The sequence below is a fragment of the Solanum tuberosum genome, unplaced genomic scaffold (genome assembly GCF_000226075.1).
Source record: "Solanum tuberosum cultivar DM 1-3 516 R44 unplaced genomic scaffold, SolTub_3.0 scf00032, whole genome shotgun sequence".
Taxonomy (NCBI): domain Eukaryota; kingdom Viridiplantae; phylum Streptophyta; class Magnoliopsida; order Solanales; family Solanaceae; genus Solanum; species Solanum tuberosum.
Genome location: NW_006238958.1, coordinates 1,371,460 through 1,385,978, shown reverse-complemented (window position 1 = coordinate 1,385,978; position 14,519 = coordinate 1,371,460). Strand labels below are relative to the sequence as shown.

General features: G+C 34.1%; 2 protein-coding genes across 3 annotated transcripts; both read right to left on the bottom strand.

Moving 5' to 3' along the window:
* Window positions 1-2,324: 2,324 nt before the first annotated feature.
* On the bottom strand, window positions 2,325-5,414 carry LOC102600545 (monocopper oxidase-like protein SKS1). The gene is made up of 8 exons (XM_006341998.1): window positions 5,240-5,414; window positions 5,025-5,134; window positions 4,279-4,549; window positions 4,083-4,185; window positions 3,411-3,768; window positions 2,876-3,241; window positions 2,706-2,784; window positions 2,325-2,537 (listed from the first exon to the last, which is right to left on the bottom strand). The coding sequence occupies exons 1-8, from the start codon at window positions 5,363-5,365 to the stop codon at window positions 2,328-2,330; spliced, it is 1,623 nt and encodes a 540-aa protein (XP_006342060.1). The 5' UTR covers window positions 5,366-5,414; the 3' UTR covers window positions 2,325-2,327.
* Window positions 5,415-6,175: 761 nt separating this feature from the next.
* Window positions 6,176-13,224, bottom strand: LOC102599988 (uncharacterized). 2 transcript variants are annotated; one of them, XM_006341996.2, is made up of 13 exons: window positions 12,995-13,224; window positions 12,343-12,637; window positions 10,988-11,304; window positions 10,567-10,659; window positions 10,390-10,480; window positions 9,698-9,791; window positions 9,411-9,508; window positions 9,089-9,158; window positions 8,013-8,116; window positions 7,803-7,919; window positions 7,593-7,669; window positions 7,429-7,473; window positions 6,176-6,965 (listed from the first exon to the last, which is right to left on the bottom strand). In XM_006341996.2, the coding sequence occupies exons 2-13, from the start codon at window positions 12,589-12,591 to the stop codon at window positions 6,518-6,520; spliced, it is 1,803 nt and encodes a 600-aa protein (XP_006342058.1). In that variant the 5' UTR covers window positions 12,592-12,637; window positions 12,995-13,224; the 3' UTR covers window positions 6,176-6,517. The 2 variants fall into 2 exon arrangements, with proteins under 2 accessions (XP_006342058.1, XP_006342059.1); XM_006341997.2 differs by lacking the exon at window positions 12,995-13,224 and adding an exon at window positions 12,840-12,941.
* Window positions 13,225-14,519: the final 1,295 nt, after the last annotated feature.

Genomic DNA, 14,519 nt, shown 5'->3' with positions numbered 1-14,519 from the left:
GGGGGGATGTGGATGACTTTAGAAATAGGGATCAGATTGGTAAAATTGAGGACGCCCAAATTGTCGTAACCAGGCTGAGCCTGGACGTCCTTCTCGCAAAATTATTGCGAGTATTGACCACTCATCATATCCCATTAAAACTTGCCTGAAGGATCATGGTTTCACATAGCCCTGTGCCCACTGCCCCAATTATTTATTCTACTCACTAACGTACATAACTCACTTCATTCTCCAATGTGGGATTATTATTTACTCCCATTTCTTAATTACCAACTCACCGGGTAGTATTTCTTATGTTTGAATTTATATGATTTACTTTATTTTTAGTTCGTTCAAAAAAGAGTGACATGTTTCTATATTAAGTGACAATTTAACTTTAAAATACTTATTTTGCCTTGAATGAAATATTCAAAGGCCATTATTTCGTTGATGGTGAGAAAAAGGAGTATTTGAAAAAATAGAAATCGAAGTTGCGTATAAAAATGAATTTCACTTGAGAAAAAGTTAATATAATATAAACAAACAATTTCTTTTGAAATATTGCTTACAGAAGTTTTTACAAGTGAAGTCATATAGCAATTAAAAGTTGATTGTATGGCATAATGAGATATTTACTCGAATGTTAAAAAAATGAAAGTAGTAAAAATGAGGATATTAAGATAGATGTATAGGTATACTAATTGAGATAAGATTAGAAATGAATATATTTGAGACAAGATGAGTGTGGTCTCAAAGTTGATTTGGTAGACAAGAAGAGAAAACGAGATTAATATGGTTTGAGCATGTGAAGAGAAGATGTCCAGATTCTTAGTGATGAGATGTGAGAGGTTAGTGTTGGTGAGAAGAGGTAATCAGAAAGAACTTGAAAATACATACAATTTCCTGAAGGCATAATTCTGAATGGAATCGAAGATAAGGATAAAAAGTTAGGTGATAATCATCAATGGTACTAGAGATGTTAAATTTGGATGCCACTTGGAAGTTGGATCAGCAGAATTAGATATTTTTATATAAGATTAGTTAGGCAAATTCTAATTAGAATTGAATGTCTAAGTTCAAACTATCATAATAAATGAAATTAGCAACCCATCAACACTAATTATGTACTAAAATCAGAAATTAACATAGTGACCTATATGTTCCACCTAAAAGTACAAACCATTTATATTTAAATAATTCACATTACATCCAATCAAAGCCAATTTCATTTCTATAAAAGGTGCTATGTTGAGTATAAATTCAAAAATTGTGAATCCATGCAAAAGAAGCATACTTTATAGAGTATCCTTTTAGCTAAAAACCTAACCAAACAAAACCATGAACAACTTCTAATTCAAACATAGGTTTTCCTTTGTTTCATTAAAGTCAAAATAATAAGTAAAGTTGGAAAACGACAAAAAGAAAGTAAGACAAATTAAACATTAAACCAAAAAATGGTAAGTTAATTTGCATAGCTTAATGTATGGATTTTACTGTCACCATCAGAAGTTAACTTTTCACTTTTTTTTCATTCCCAATTTCCCATGACTCGGTGCTTTAAATAGAATTTTCTATATACTCAAATTCGAACTCGATACCTCAAGTTAACAAATGAAGCAAACAATCCTTGTTCACATCCTTCTAGTCAAATTTATGTGCCATTTTATTTTATATTTACTTTTAAAATATTGTCACAGTTTTTAATTTAAGAAAACTTTTGAGGCCAAAGACATTATTGGAAAACTTTACTTAAAAAAAAAGATAGAATAAGGAAGTTTTTAAAAAAGAAAAAAAAAACCAAAATACTGGAAAACTTTACTAAAGGGGAGGAGGGGGAGGGGAAAATAAATCAAGCATAGGGATCAGATTGGTTTAAGCGAGAGCGCCCAAATTGTCGTAACCAGGCTGAGCTGGAACGCCCTTCTCGCATATTTTATTGCAAGCATTGACCACTCATCATATCCCATTAAAACTTGCCTGAAGGATCATACTTTATCTAAGCCCACAGCCTCCATTGTTTATTCTAGCCAACCAGCCCACAACCCTCTTCATTCTACGATGTGGGATATCCGCTTCCAATTTTTACTACCGATTGGATGTTCGTACCAGTTTTGAAACCTGACTAATTCAGACTCGCATCAGAAAGTTTTATGTGGGGAGATAATATTTCCTACCAAAGGCAATTCCATTTCCAATCCTTTAAAAATAAAGGAGTACTCGCTATTCTACTATATAACTTTTCGGGGTTCATATATATTCAGTAATCAAAGGCTAATATCTATTAGCTTACTCTAAAGTCTGTCTATGAAGTGAAATAAGTAGTATATATTATTAAAACAATACTACTACTAATCAGCAACTTTTCCACATTTAATAACATTTGCTGGGATTGGAGCTTCATCCCTTGGAGAAATCTTGAAAGGATCATTCACATCTCCTTTCACTCTTATATACAATTCTTGTCCAAGATACCATTTTTCTGCATCCTGTGATCTCAGATTCCACATCCCTTGATTGTCCAACTTTATCAGTATCGCGGTCCATGAATATGGATACACCTGCATTTCCGTTTATAAATTTAACTTATATATACTGACAATACTGCAATGAAAAAAAACAGTTTCACACTCTCAGTGCGATTTAACATGTTATAGAAGGTTACTTCATAGTGCCTACATTACAAACCAACTTCTAATAAAAGTTGACAAAATTATCACTTCTCAAACCTGAATCGTTGAACGATAAATGGCATCAATCATGTTGTATGTTTCCATCTTCCCTTCCTCCCATTTCCCGCGTCCCATTCTGCAATACTTTCAAGAGTTAGAATAACAACTACGTCTCAATCCCAAGCAAGTTAGAACCAATATCCCAAAATTGAGCTAGCTACAATTACCCGACAACAAAGAAGTTGTATCCATCAGAATGCCACGTTTGTAACGAGTCTAATGGATTTTGGAAGACAACATGAACAAAATCATGATAATTGGCATCAATGACTGAGACACCAAGTCTAGGAACATCATCTACTGGTGCAGCAGGAACAAAACCAGGCTCGAAAACATCACTTAGCTGGAAATAATCTGCCAGCTTCAGTGGTGTTCTCGGGTGCAAAAACGATACCCCATTAACAGTGTATCGATTTTGTCCATCCAACGCTGCCTCACCGTTCTGGAGGATCAGTGTCCGGCTTATGTTAATGCTTCCATATACATAAGATCCTTGAGGATTACGCCTCGCTGCTCCTACTAATAAATCTGTCCTGTTTCAAAATAATTTAAGTTTCAATTTCTAAACATTGCTATTCTTACAACAAACAAGTACTGTAACATGTTTGTACTTTGTACCAGGGGCGGAGCTAGAGTACCATTCACTTAATATGTCTAAATAATTTATCTAAAGTCCGTAACTGCATTGTAACATGTTTGTACCTTATTGATAGAGCTTGTTCCATTGAATATCCGTACTTGTCCTGAGAAGGTTCATCAGGGTAAACAGCAACCAGAGGTTCAACATCAAAACCGGGATAACGTATACTAGCAAGGCCTGAAAGTTCCCTCGGGATGAATCGCGAAGAAGCCAACATATGATAAGAGCTACCATAGCTGTGATTCTTTGCAGTAACAAGAACAGAATAAGATTGACCAACATGTATGTCTAGATTTTGGTGGTACTTTTTTAAAGTGTAGGCTCCTTCAGTCTCCACCAAAAGCATTTCATGATCCTGAATTTTGAAATTTAAGGTTGTTTTTAATCCTACGTTCGAGATTCTCAATCTATAGGTAGCCCCTGAAAACGAAACAGAGAAACCAAAATGTCAATAGGTACACATCATTAGAGGGAGCAACGGAATCAGGATTTTCAACAAGGGGATTCAGAACCACCTAAGATACGAACACGTGCTAGTACCTTTATCACTACATGACAAAATGCTTTGTTTATGTCAAAGGATTCAAAATTTTACATTTGCACAACAACTACACCTCGGTCCCAATACAACAACAACATACTCAATGAAATCCCACTATAGGTGGGTCTGAGAAGGGTAGAGTGTATGTAGACCTTACAACTGTTGGTAATTCTCTATACAAACGTAAACTTACCGGGCTGAAACTCAAAGATAGCTTGATTAGATCTCATTCCATTGATGAGAATGGCATCAGGAAAAGGCATTTTGCATCCATCTTCTAGAGAAATTCTCAAGTCCTTTCACAAAAACAAAATAATGTTACAACTAGACCACATTGTGCATTTTCATAATCAAAAACAATAATACTTATGTAACAACTTTACACATACCTTGTACTCATCAAAGTACCAATCTCCAATTAGTATATCGTATTCATAATCAGGACGCGCAAATGGAAGAGGAACAGTCTCAACATTGTTAATTCGAATAGGACCATAGCCTCCAGCAGCTTTCTGGAAGAAAAGTGAAGGAAAATAGAAGAAACTTCCAATCTGATCTTTCATCTGAAATTTGTATGTCCATTTTTTTCCAGGCATAATTGGACAATTGGTTCCTTCAACTCCATCTTGCCATGAATTCCTCCTTAATTGCACTCCATTCCTTATAGTTTTCACGATATTTTAAGTTAAAAATCAAGAATAATTTCATGAATATAAGTTGTTCTAAAGAAATCATGAATGTATATTATGTGGAAAAGTTATACGTAGACCAGAGACGAATTCAGAATCTACAATTTATGGGTTCAGGATGAGTGTGATCATAGTCTCGTGGAAGAACTTGATTCATGCAGAGCAAAATCTTTTCTTTCAAATTCATTGGATCATTTTCCGCGCTTGACCTTACCTCACTAATTTATTTTTGAGTTGTTGTCTCAATAGTTGCATTTTCTATAGTCCCTACACATGTTGACTTTCATTACATATATACAATTGCGTTGAAAATTGTGTATGCATACTTAGTTCAAGTTGAAAGCAACGAGTTCAATTGAATCCACAGAACTCGTCCTATGTCCCCTCTGACGTATAAATGGTCATAAAACATACTAAGAAATAAGTAACAATATTGAATAAATTACCATGTCATGAGGAAAGGTTCAGTCAAGTTATTATAAACATTGATAATGACCACATCATTTGTTGTTGTGTTCAAAAGGGGCCCTGGAAACTGATTATTGATCATAATAACCTGTTTTCACCATAAGAAAAAAAAAGTTATCTTAAATGCTCATTAAGAAAACATAATTAATTTTAAAAAAATTAAGGTTAAAAAAAGGATTAAAACAAAAGTGACCTCTTTAGGATCTCCAATTGGCACATTAGATGAAACTGAAACAACCCAATCAAAGTGAAGTAGTTTTGAATGGACACTACCAAAAGTAGAAATTGTAAAAATATAAAAGAAAAAATTAGTGTACATATTTGTGTTTCACTTAATAGTTGTAAAAACTTTTGAGTAATTATTTCATAGAAACTTTTCTTGGTAATTATAGTTTATGTTTGGAAATTAACTAATGTGAAGAAATTTGGAAGAAGTTAAATAGTTTAATTAGGAATTTCCATTGAGATATAGGTGGATCACAAGGTCTGTGAGGAAGATCATAATAGACCTTAGTAAAATTGCTTCATACCTAATTTATTATTTATACGAAAGACACGATGGTGAGACTACACTGAATATGTTGTACACGATGTGTATGCAAAATCAACCTTGAAAGTTATTAGTATTGAACTTATTATACTTACACAATTACTGATTCAAAATTTAATATTCATAAAAAATAAAAACGATTTTTCATTGTTCTGTGTGAATATATATCTATAATTACATGTATTTATAAGTCATAACAAAAGCATATAGGTTGTCAAATTGATTTATCTTTTATTTAAATGCTGAATATACTTTATATTATTGATTTCTTCAAGATTCTAAATTAAAACCAAGTGAAAACAATATGTTTAATTTTTTTACACATTGCGTTTGATTTTCTATTTGGTTTGGTTTGTGAATTTTTCTTTACCACCCCTAGCTAGAATTTTAAAAAATCAAATATAAGCCTAGAACAATTAACAAGTATGTATGATTGGAGATAACAACATATTCAGTATAATTCCCCAAGTAAAATCAGAGAAGAATAAAATGTACATAAACCTTACCCCTATCTTTGTGGGATAGAAAAAGTTGTTTCCGATAGACCCTCAGCTCAAAAGAGGAGTACCCGAAGCAGGGTTACAAGAAAATATGATAGCTATTAGGACCAATATCAAAATAGAGAGCTATTGGGATTCTTATGGTTACACTTCATATTACCAAAACATTCATTGCAAGTTGGCTGCAAAATGCCCAAATAAACATCATTCCCTATCACCCTTGAACATTCACTTCCACTAGAATCTAAATGTATTTTGGTGATAATAATATGCTACAGTATAACAATTTTCCCAATCACCATATGATAGAGAGACTATATACAAAGAGATTTTGGTTCCAAAGAAGGGGGGAGCTAAGAATCAAGAAAACAAAAAAATGAACTTTTTTTTGCTTGAGATCTCTCTTTAGCAACTCAAAATGCTAATGTAAGCCATCTAATATATCCAAAACAGTAGCCTTTGGATGTTGAAAGTCGGTACGAGGGGAGTTACCCATGCTTCTACTTAGCGCCCACACCTTTTTCCGATTCTTAGGCAACAGAAACTCCTGGCTCTTGCTTCTTCCAGGGACCAAACATTTCCGTTTCATCACTTTCTCGAGTAAGTTCCTATCTTCAAGAGAAATCTGAACCTTAGGCGTTTTTGAGGTAGTATTCATCATCAACTCAGTCTGCAGATTAAGTCCTTTGCGTGTTGGTGATCGTCCTGGGAAAGCCTTGGGCCCGTTAAATCTTACCAGGCTAATCAAACGGTGAAGCCATGTCACTAGTTCGAGGACATGGTAATCCATTTTCTGTTTGTCTGCATGGTAGAGTGTCTGCAGTCGAATGAGGGAAACTTGTGGAGGGTTCTTCTTGCCAAACTCGCTTCTGAAAGAGAAAAAACCAATAACATTAGAAGCTGATAGAAAATTTAAAACTTTGATGTTTCAATCTTAGGAAGTCCTTAACCGATATCATTGTACAACTGAATTATGGGTTCAAAAATCTAATATTTATTGAAATTTTGCTTATATACAGTCAGCCCTCTCTATAATAGCCATCTGCCGTCCTATAAAACACGTCACTACAACAACCATATTTTCTGTTGAACCGATCTTTCATGTTATGTTGTATCATATATTCTTTATTAACAACATTCGTTGTAACAACCAAAAAATTAAATCAAAACAAATGATGCTGTTATATAGAATAAACTACGTTCAATTGAACCCGCAGTGCATGGCTGCATCTGCCTCCAAATATTATATTCTTGAAGAATGCTATCCAAACTAAACTGCAAATGTAAATATTTAATTTTGCTCATGTAGTGACAGAGACTTGTGGAACTAACCCGGTGTTGGCCCACTCTCCAACCCATCCAAAGCCTTGGTGTGCTCTGTTATCCCATTGCCAAGATAGAAAAAGACAAAAAAGAATCAGCATATATAATGAAAAATTTGTGCGTGTGTGTGACGCGGTGGTGGTTGGGGGGGAAGCTTTTGTCGAAACACATACTTCGTAGTATCTGCAGCTACTGGGACAAGCCACTGAAGAGTTTTTTCCATCTCTGCTTTAATCTGAGGAATTGTGAGCTGCAAAAAGCACAACGTGAAGAAACTATTTTACACAGATATAAAACTTAATGCAAAAGGGAGGTATCATTAACCCCCGAAAAGAGCAAAAGGGAGAAAGGGCAAGAATGAGAAATTAATATGGAGGACAAACCTCTTCCTTTGCATCAACCGCCTGCAGACGTGAACGAAGGGCCGTTTTTATGGAAGGAGGTAATCCATTATATAATCCATCCCTCATGTTAGGCGGAAGAGAGGTGGGCCGTGAAGCCTGACATGATATCAAATCCCATTGTTATGAATAATATTGGAGCAGTCGTAAACAGCGCAATCAGTATCGCTCTAATTCAGCACTAAAACTTACAATGTTATCAATTTGAGTAACTAAGTTAGCATAGTGTAAAGCCAGACCAGCTACTCCCAGTCTTTCTTGTTTCTTCACTGGCTCCTTGACAGCAGATGTCAATCCTGCAACACACATAGAGATTCATCTACATTAAAGAAAACAATCATACTCTGGGAAGAAGAGACAATGTGTGTACATATGCAAGTTAACTCTGCGTTGTAAATAGCAACAGTATTCCCTCCATTTCGATTTGTTTGTGTGATTTTGACTTGATCCAGAGTTTAAGAAAATAAAGAAGATTTTTTAATCTTGTGGTTATATATTAAAGATATGTCAAATGTACCAAGATGTCCTTAATCTTGTGGTCTTAAACGGGCCACGTGAAAAGTTGGAATTAGCGAGTTGCCAAAAAAAGGAAAGAGACGTACTTTTTGAAATGGACAAAAAAAGAAAGTAGGACAAACAAATTGAAACGGAGAGAATATATAGCTTGACTTTGCCGTAATCTTTAGTAAGAATTCCTTGCTTGGTAAATGTACAGATTAATGATTAGTCACAACTCTTTCATCTTTCCTAATATGTTACGCAAATGCAGTGACTTGGGAAACTCGGATACTGAAGATCCGAAGAAGGAAAAACACCGAAGGCTGTCCTCCCTTTTTCCTCGGGAGCTATTAACAGTTCTTAGCTTGAGTAGTTAATTTTAAATACTTCCTAAAGTCGGTCAACAAATTTTTAAAATAGAAAATAGTCATTCTATTGTCACGTACGTAAATCGAATAATTAAAATCTTAAAGTGTAACTTGAGTTTCCCTTTTGTTTCATTTCCCCTTCCATTTTACTTTTTTTAAGTCAGTATATGGCTTAGGATGTTCTCTATAACCACCATTATTAATGAAAAATAGTTCAATAAGATAAAATGTTAACATGTAAAAGGTATCTGAGGCAAGAGAATTGAAGTGGCTGGAGCAATTTAGTGGTGAGGAGCGCAAACAGCCTTTTATCAAACAGCAATGAAGGTTTGATACTCTTAGCTGATAACGACAGCCATCAAATTTGAACTAATCAACAAAAAAATGCATGTACTTTCATACCATTGTCCCCAAATGCTTCCACAATTGCTTGATGTATATAAGTAACAATGTCAACAAGCTTCTCCACAACCTACAATGATTAATTTGGATCACGAAGTGATTATCGCTGAAGATAATAACGACACTCTTAAAAGAAAAAAAGACAATTTTCATTTCAATCACTAAATCAAATGAAGATCTTGTCGCCTCCATGAGCTTACCAATTTCCACAGTAATTTTGAAAATGTTCTCTTTTTACAACGAGTTCTATTAATTTGATTGTTAGAAAAGTGAAAAATGCTTTACTTGAAAATGATATAAAGATTAGTTTTGGTCAAAGTACCTCCTCCAAACCCTTAGCCCAAAGAGATTTCTTTTTCAAGCTCCTCGCAATCTTTCTTTGATGTTTTAGTTCACTCTGTAACATCATGAGACCTTCACCTACAAGTGAAAGAAAATGTGTCAATTTGTATGTTAATCTACCAAATTATCAAAATGAAGAATCCAAAGAAGACATTTTTAATCTACACAAAAAGAATCCGCACAACATTTTTATTCAAACCTTCATCCAGCTAAGTTTGCAACAAATGACAAATCACAGAGAACTAAATAAAAGTAACACTGATATACCTTTTCGAGGTAGATTTAAGGAATCTAATTCCTCAAGTTTCCTCCGATAATCCTGTTCGAATCTGTCCAGTGCGTGCAGTTCGTGATATAATTCCTGTAAAGATACCAGTGGCAGAGTCCCATCAATGACTTTGGAATATCAATATAGATGTGAGCCATATCTTCTAGAGAAAACATCAAATTCAGATTATATAAAACCGGACATAGGAAAAGAGTCGAGTAACTTCCTGTCTTGGTTACACTTCAACTCAGACCATTCTTAATATATTTTTTCCTTATACAAGACAGTACAACCAACATAAATCAGAAAATATTCTTGTTGGTAAATGCAAATATTGGCAAATCTCATACAACAGGTCTAGTATAACATCAAGGAAGTTATAAATCCATCGAGAAGAAACCAACAACATGCTAGTGGGATCCGGGGAAGGTAGAGTGTATGCAAGCCTTACCCCTACCTTGTGAGGTAGAGAGGCTGTTTCTAAAAGACCCTCCGCTCCACTCAAGAAGAAACCGCACTCCAATATTGTCCCAAAATTGTTACAGTTCATGTAAGTAAAAAGGACATGAAAAAAATTCTTGACTCCAAGAACAAAAGGAAGAATTTACTTATATTGTAAAACACGTAACATATTGAGAAACAAAAACTTGTAGAAAGCCACCATGCACTTCAAAACAAGGTACGAACTTACAGAAGTATGCTGAGCCAGAGTGCTCAGTTCCTGCATCATCAATTCAGCCTCTGATCTTAGCTGTTTGTGGGTAAGAGTGTCTGAGTCCAACCTGAGAAGTGGTTACAACTTATGATAAACATCTTTAATGAAACCAGAATGGTTTGACTCATCTACAATAAAAAGGTGTTAATATACCTGGAAAAATATCGATTTAGGTTGTGCCATTGAGGGTCTTTACACATATCTCCAAACCTAATCACTTCGCGAGAGAAGATGTCAAATTCCTCCCTACAGAAAACATAAAAACTTATTTTCACCGAGGCTTATACTGCTTACAGCATTACAACTTTTCGTAGAATTCTGAAAGGTGTCTCCAAATTGTAGTTTGACTCAAAGTCTGAATGAATGTTCCACCAATTAAGACTTTACTTATACATACTTCCACTGTTTTTATTTTAAGATACTTTGAACCTTGAACTTCCAAAATGTAGGTAAATTAACATAGGAGTATATCCTTCATTATGTTACTGTTATCAATTAGAGAATATATCAGTAGATAGTAGCTTATTAATATTTATTAAGTGTGGGGTATGAGGTGGATATTTAAAATTCTAACCTTTTGTCGGCAGCAGCAATAGTAAGCAGCTCCTTCATATTAGTAGAAACCAATTGTTGCACTCCTTTTGAAGGTAGAATTTCCTTCTTTAAATACTCGACATTTTCTTTGGAAAGAGATTGCAACAAATTTGCACCTTTGGTAATAGTATTCGCTACCTCAAATGCTAGGATAGCTATTTTATTCCCTCTTGATGTCATTCCAGTCATAAAGCCTCCGGAGTTCAAATTTGTCATGCTGCTCCCAAGTGTATCTAATACTTCAACTGCTTTCTCTAGGCCGACTATACTGGCCTTCCCAAGAAAAGAGCTAGGAACCTATCACAAGAAGAAACCATGTCTTGTTACCTTACAGCAGTGCAGTATGATGATTCCAGATTAATTTAAAGTGTGAAAAAACAAGAAATAGAAAAGGAAAACTGAAAGTTGCTCAAACACGACTAGTGCAGCGAGCTGCCGAGGTTACAAGAGAAATAGACAATTAATTCAATACAAGCTTCCAAAAGCATGCCACAATTAAGTTGTCATATCTGCTGCTTCGGCATGAACCAATCAACATGGGCTTCTATGCAATTTATCTCCAATTCCATGTAGTCATCTCAAGCTTTTCGAGAGCAGCCAAAAGTTTCAATATAAAAAATCATGTCAACATACACAAGCTTCCAAATTGCTTATTTCTCCAATACAATCACAACTTTGTGACAGCAAGACCATGTGTTGAGAAGCGGCGAACACCAATAGCATCACCAGGCTTCGAGCAGAATTCAAGAATGCAAAAATATCAATTTTACCATATGAACTCGAAATTGTGAGTGTATAATCTATGCATAAATATCTACCGAAGCCTCTAATCCATGAACATGTTGATGGAACTGAATTGGTTAGAGGACTCTGAACTGCTTTCACTTGCCAAAGGCAACAAAACAGACTTGCAGCATTGTCCAGCTCTAGCACAAGCACATCAAAGACACACCATGTTCTATTTTTCAGCAGGACATACATATTGGTCCTCTCACTTCTACGCACATTCTTATTCATCCAACCAATTCTTTCATTCGATAATAACTCCATCAGCTTCTGCAAAAACTGTACACCTCGAAATTACAAAATGCAGAAGTTTTGACTATGCGGTCCACTGACTCTTCCTTCCTAGTTTCTTTCTCTTCTATTCTCAAAAGGAAAATTCTCTCCTTCATGTGTAATAAGGGAGAAAATTGGCAATTTTACGATCAGGCGTGCAAGAGTACTAAGCATTAATAACACATAGAATAAAAACAACCAGATCAGCTTTGATATGCTATACAACAAGCACCCAAATACATCAACAAAGATTAATGTTTCCATGATCATGAGTACCTTGTTCACTCCTGTCCTAGCAGGTGTCGATGGCTTCAACTCCCTCGAAATAGACATATACAATTCACCAGAATCATATAGATTAGGCGTCCCACGAAAAGCACCCACATCAGGATACGAAAAAGATTCATCTTTCTTCTGCTTTCCAATGCTCTCAACTGACTCCATCTTTTTTGAAGACCCTGAGGGGCTCTCATGGTGAATTTCAACTCTACTCCTCGCTGTTCCACCTGTACAAACACCTCCCATTTTGCTCCCAACACTCAAATGGTACAAAAAGACTCAATCTTTACACCTAATCAGAAGAAAAAACAAGAAAAACAACAAAACCCATCAATCAAAGATTCAAATCCATTCAATTTTAAGCTAAAACAATCCAAGAACAACAACCCGATCCTACAATCCATCCCATTTTCAATGATTTCAAGACAAAAACTCAAAAAGGGTATTCCTTTTTCATCCACCCAAAATCACTAAAGCAAAGTAAACAAACATACCAAACTTAAACACCAGAACAAGAAAACTGAATTCAGAGAAAAAGATGAACACAAATGTAAAATTCTGAAATGGGGTCTTGGGATTTCAAGATCATAAATGAGAAACCATAAAAAAGATTAGTTAAAATTAAAAAAATTGAGTAAACAGTACCCACCTTAGAAGCAAGAAGAAGATTCAGAGTACACGGACAATCAGCTGAATTACTTGACCAAAATTTGCCCTTTTTTGCTTACTTTTTTTTGGGTTTGTACTTTGTGTTTGTGTTGTGTTTATGGTTTGGAATTTGGGTTTTGGGTTTGACTCTTTTGAGAGGAAAAGTTCAAAGTTGGGCACAAAAAGTCGTCTTCTTGAAATGTATGTATATCAGTTTAAGGAGCCGAAGAATTGCCCGCCGTACTTTTTTTTTTTTTTTTTCTTTATAAAATCTGTCTCTATTGGAGTATGGTCACCGTCGGTCTACGGGAAGGTACTTTTCTTTACCATTATACCCTTTTCCGAATACCTTTCTGGCGTTTGATCATATATTTTGAATTAAATTTTGAAAATATATCTTCAAAAAGAAAGTTATATTAATAAGGTCAAATAAAATGGCTCCTTAATTTTTACTCAAATGTGTTTTTTTTTATGTTCTAGACTAGCCTAATCTTGAGTAAAGAGAGTAATTGTCGTTGAGGATAAACGAGATGTGTTGAATGATAGGAATTTTCTAAGGTTAATTAAATAATCTGACAATCGCGGAAAATATTAGGCAAAATTATAGATGTATAGTGTAAGGCTATTATGTAACGCGGCACTAAATTTAATTTTTTTTTGAAAGTTTGACTCTTGAAAGTATTAATCACTTGAAAACAAAAGGTAGAATAATAATTTTGTTTTCTTGATTATTAGTTTCCGATCCTGGAGATATATGATCAATATAATTGACTTTTAATTAATTAATTAAATATGTATCTTTGATTCCTTAATATAGAAAATCGTTGTAATTCATAATAAATAAATAAATAATTTCTTTTATTTCTACAATAATAAAGTCTTTGATCTTTGTTTTCGTTCGTCCAATCTTGTTCAGTTTCATTCAAGCTTGTTTTTGCTCGAATCTTCGTGGAAGAAGAAGAAGTGATTCACCAACCACTACATCTATAGATCCCAACAAATTATTAATACTAATAAATATGGAGTGATATTATATGTTTGAGGTCAAGAAAACAAGAAGGATAGATAGAGATAAAATCCACTTTGTACATGTAAAATATAATGTATCAAACTATATAATAGCTTAATTATTAACTCAATTCAGTAAACTTCATTATCATTTATCCAAATTAAAATAAATTAAATCACTATCTATGAATTATGATATTGCAGTCCTACTATGAATACGTAATGTAGGAATTTTATAATCTAATTCAAATAAAGAAGGTTTTGTATGTATTTGACCTAAGTATATATTATTAGTAATTGTACTAATCAGCACTCACTATCATTATTTCTCCATTTTCATAATAATTTACTCACATTTACTATTTACATCAATTCAATAAATAGTAAAACACGTAAACATATCTTTTTTTAGTTTACATTCTTATTGCTAAACTATAACTAATTAATATATCTTACCTAAACCTTGACTTAATTAATCATACTAAAATAATATAACCTTGTGTAAATATCAGTGCCAA

Excerpts from the sequence above, each read along its gene's own strand:
- LOC102599988 (XM_006341996.2), bottom strand. The coding sequence starts at position 12,591 with ATGGGAGGTGTTTGTACAGGTGGAACAGCGAGGAGTAGAGTTGAAATT. Across the intron at positions 10,660-10,987 it reads ATTGCTGCTGCCGACAAAAG|GGAGGAATTTGACATCTTCT; the intron begins GTTAGAATTTTA and ends TGTTTTCTGTAG. Across the intron at positions 9,159-9,410 it reads GGGCTAAGGGTTTGGAGGAG|GTTGTGGAGAAGCTTGTTGA; the intron begins GTACTTTGACCA and ends TAATCATTGTAG.
- LOC102600545 (XM_006341998.1), bottom strand. The coding sequence starts at position 5,365 with ATGTACACTAATTTTTTCTTTTATATTTTTACAATTTCTACTTTTGGT. Across the intron at positions 4,550-5,024 it reads GAACCTTTCCTCATGACATG|GAATGGAGTGCAATTAAGGA; the intron begins GTAATTTATTCA and ends GAAAACTATAAG. Across the intron at positions 2,785-2,875 it reads TACAACTTCTTTGTTGTCGG|AATGGGACGCGGGAAATGGG; the intron begins GTAATTGTAGCT and ends AAAGTATTGCAG.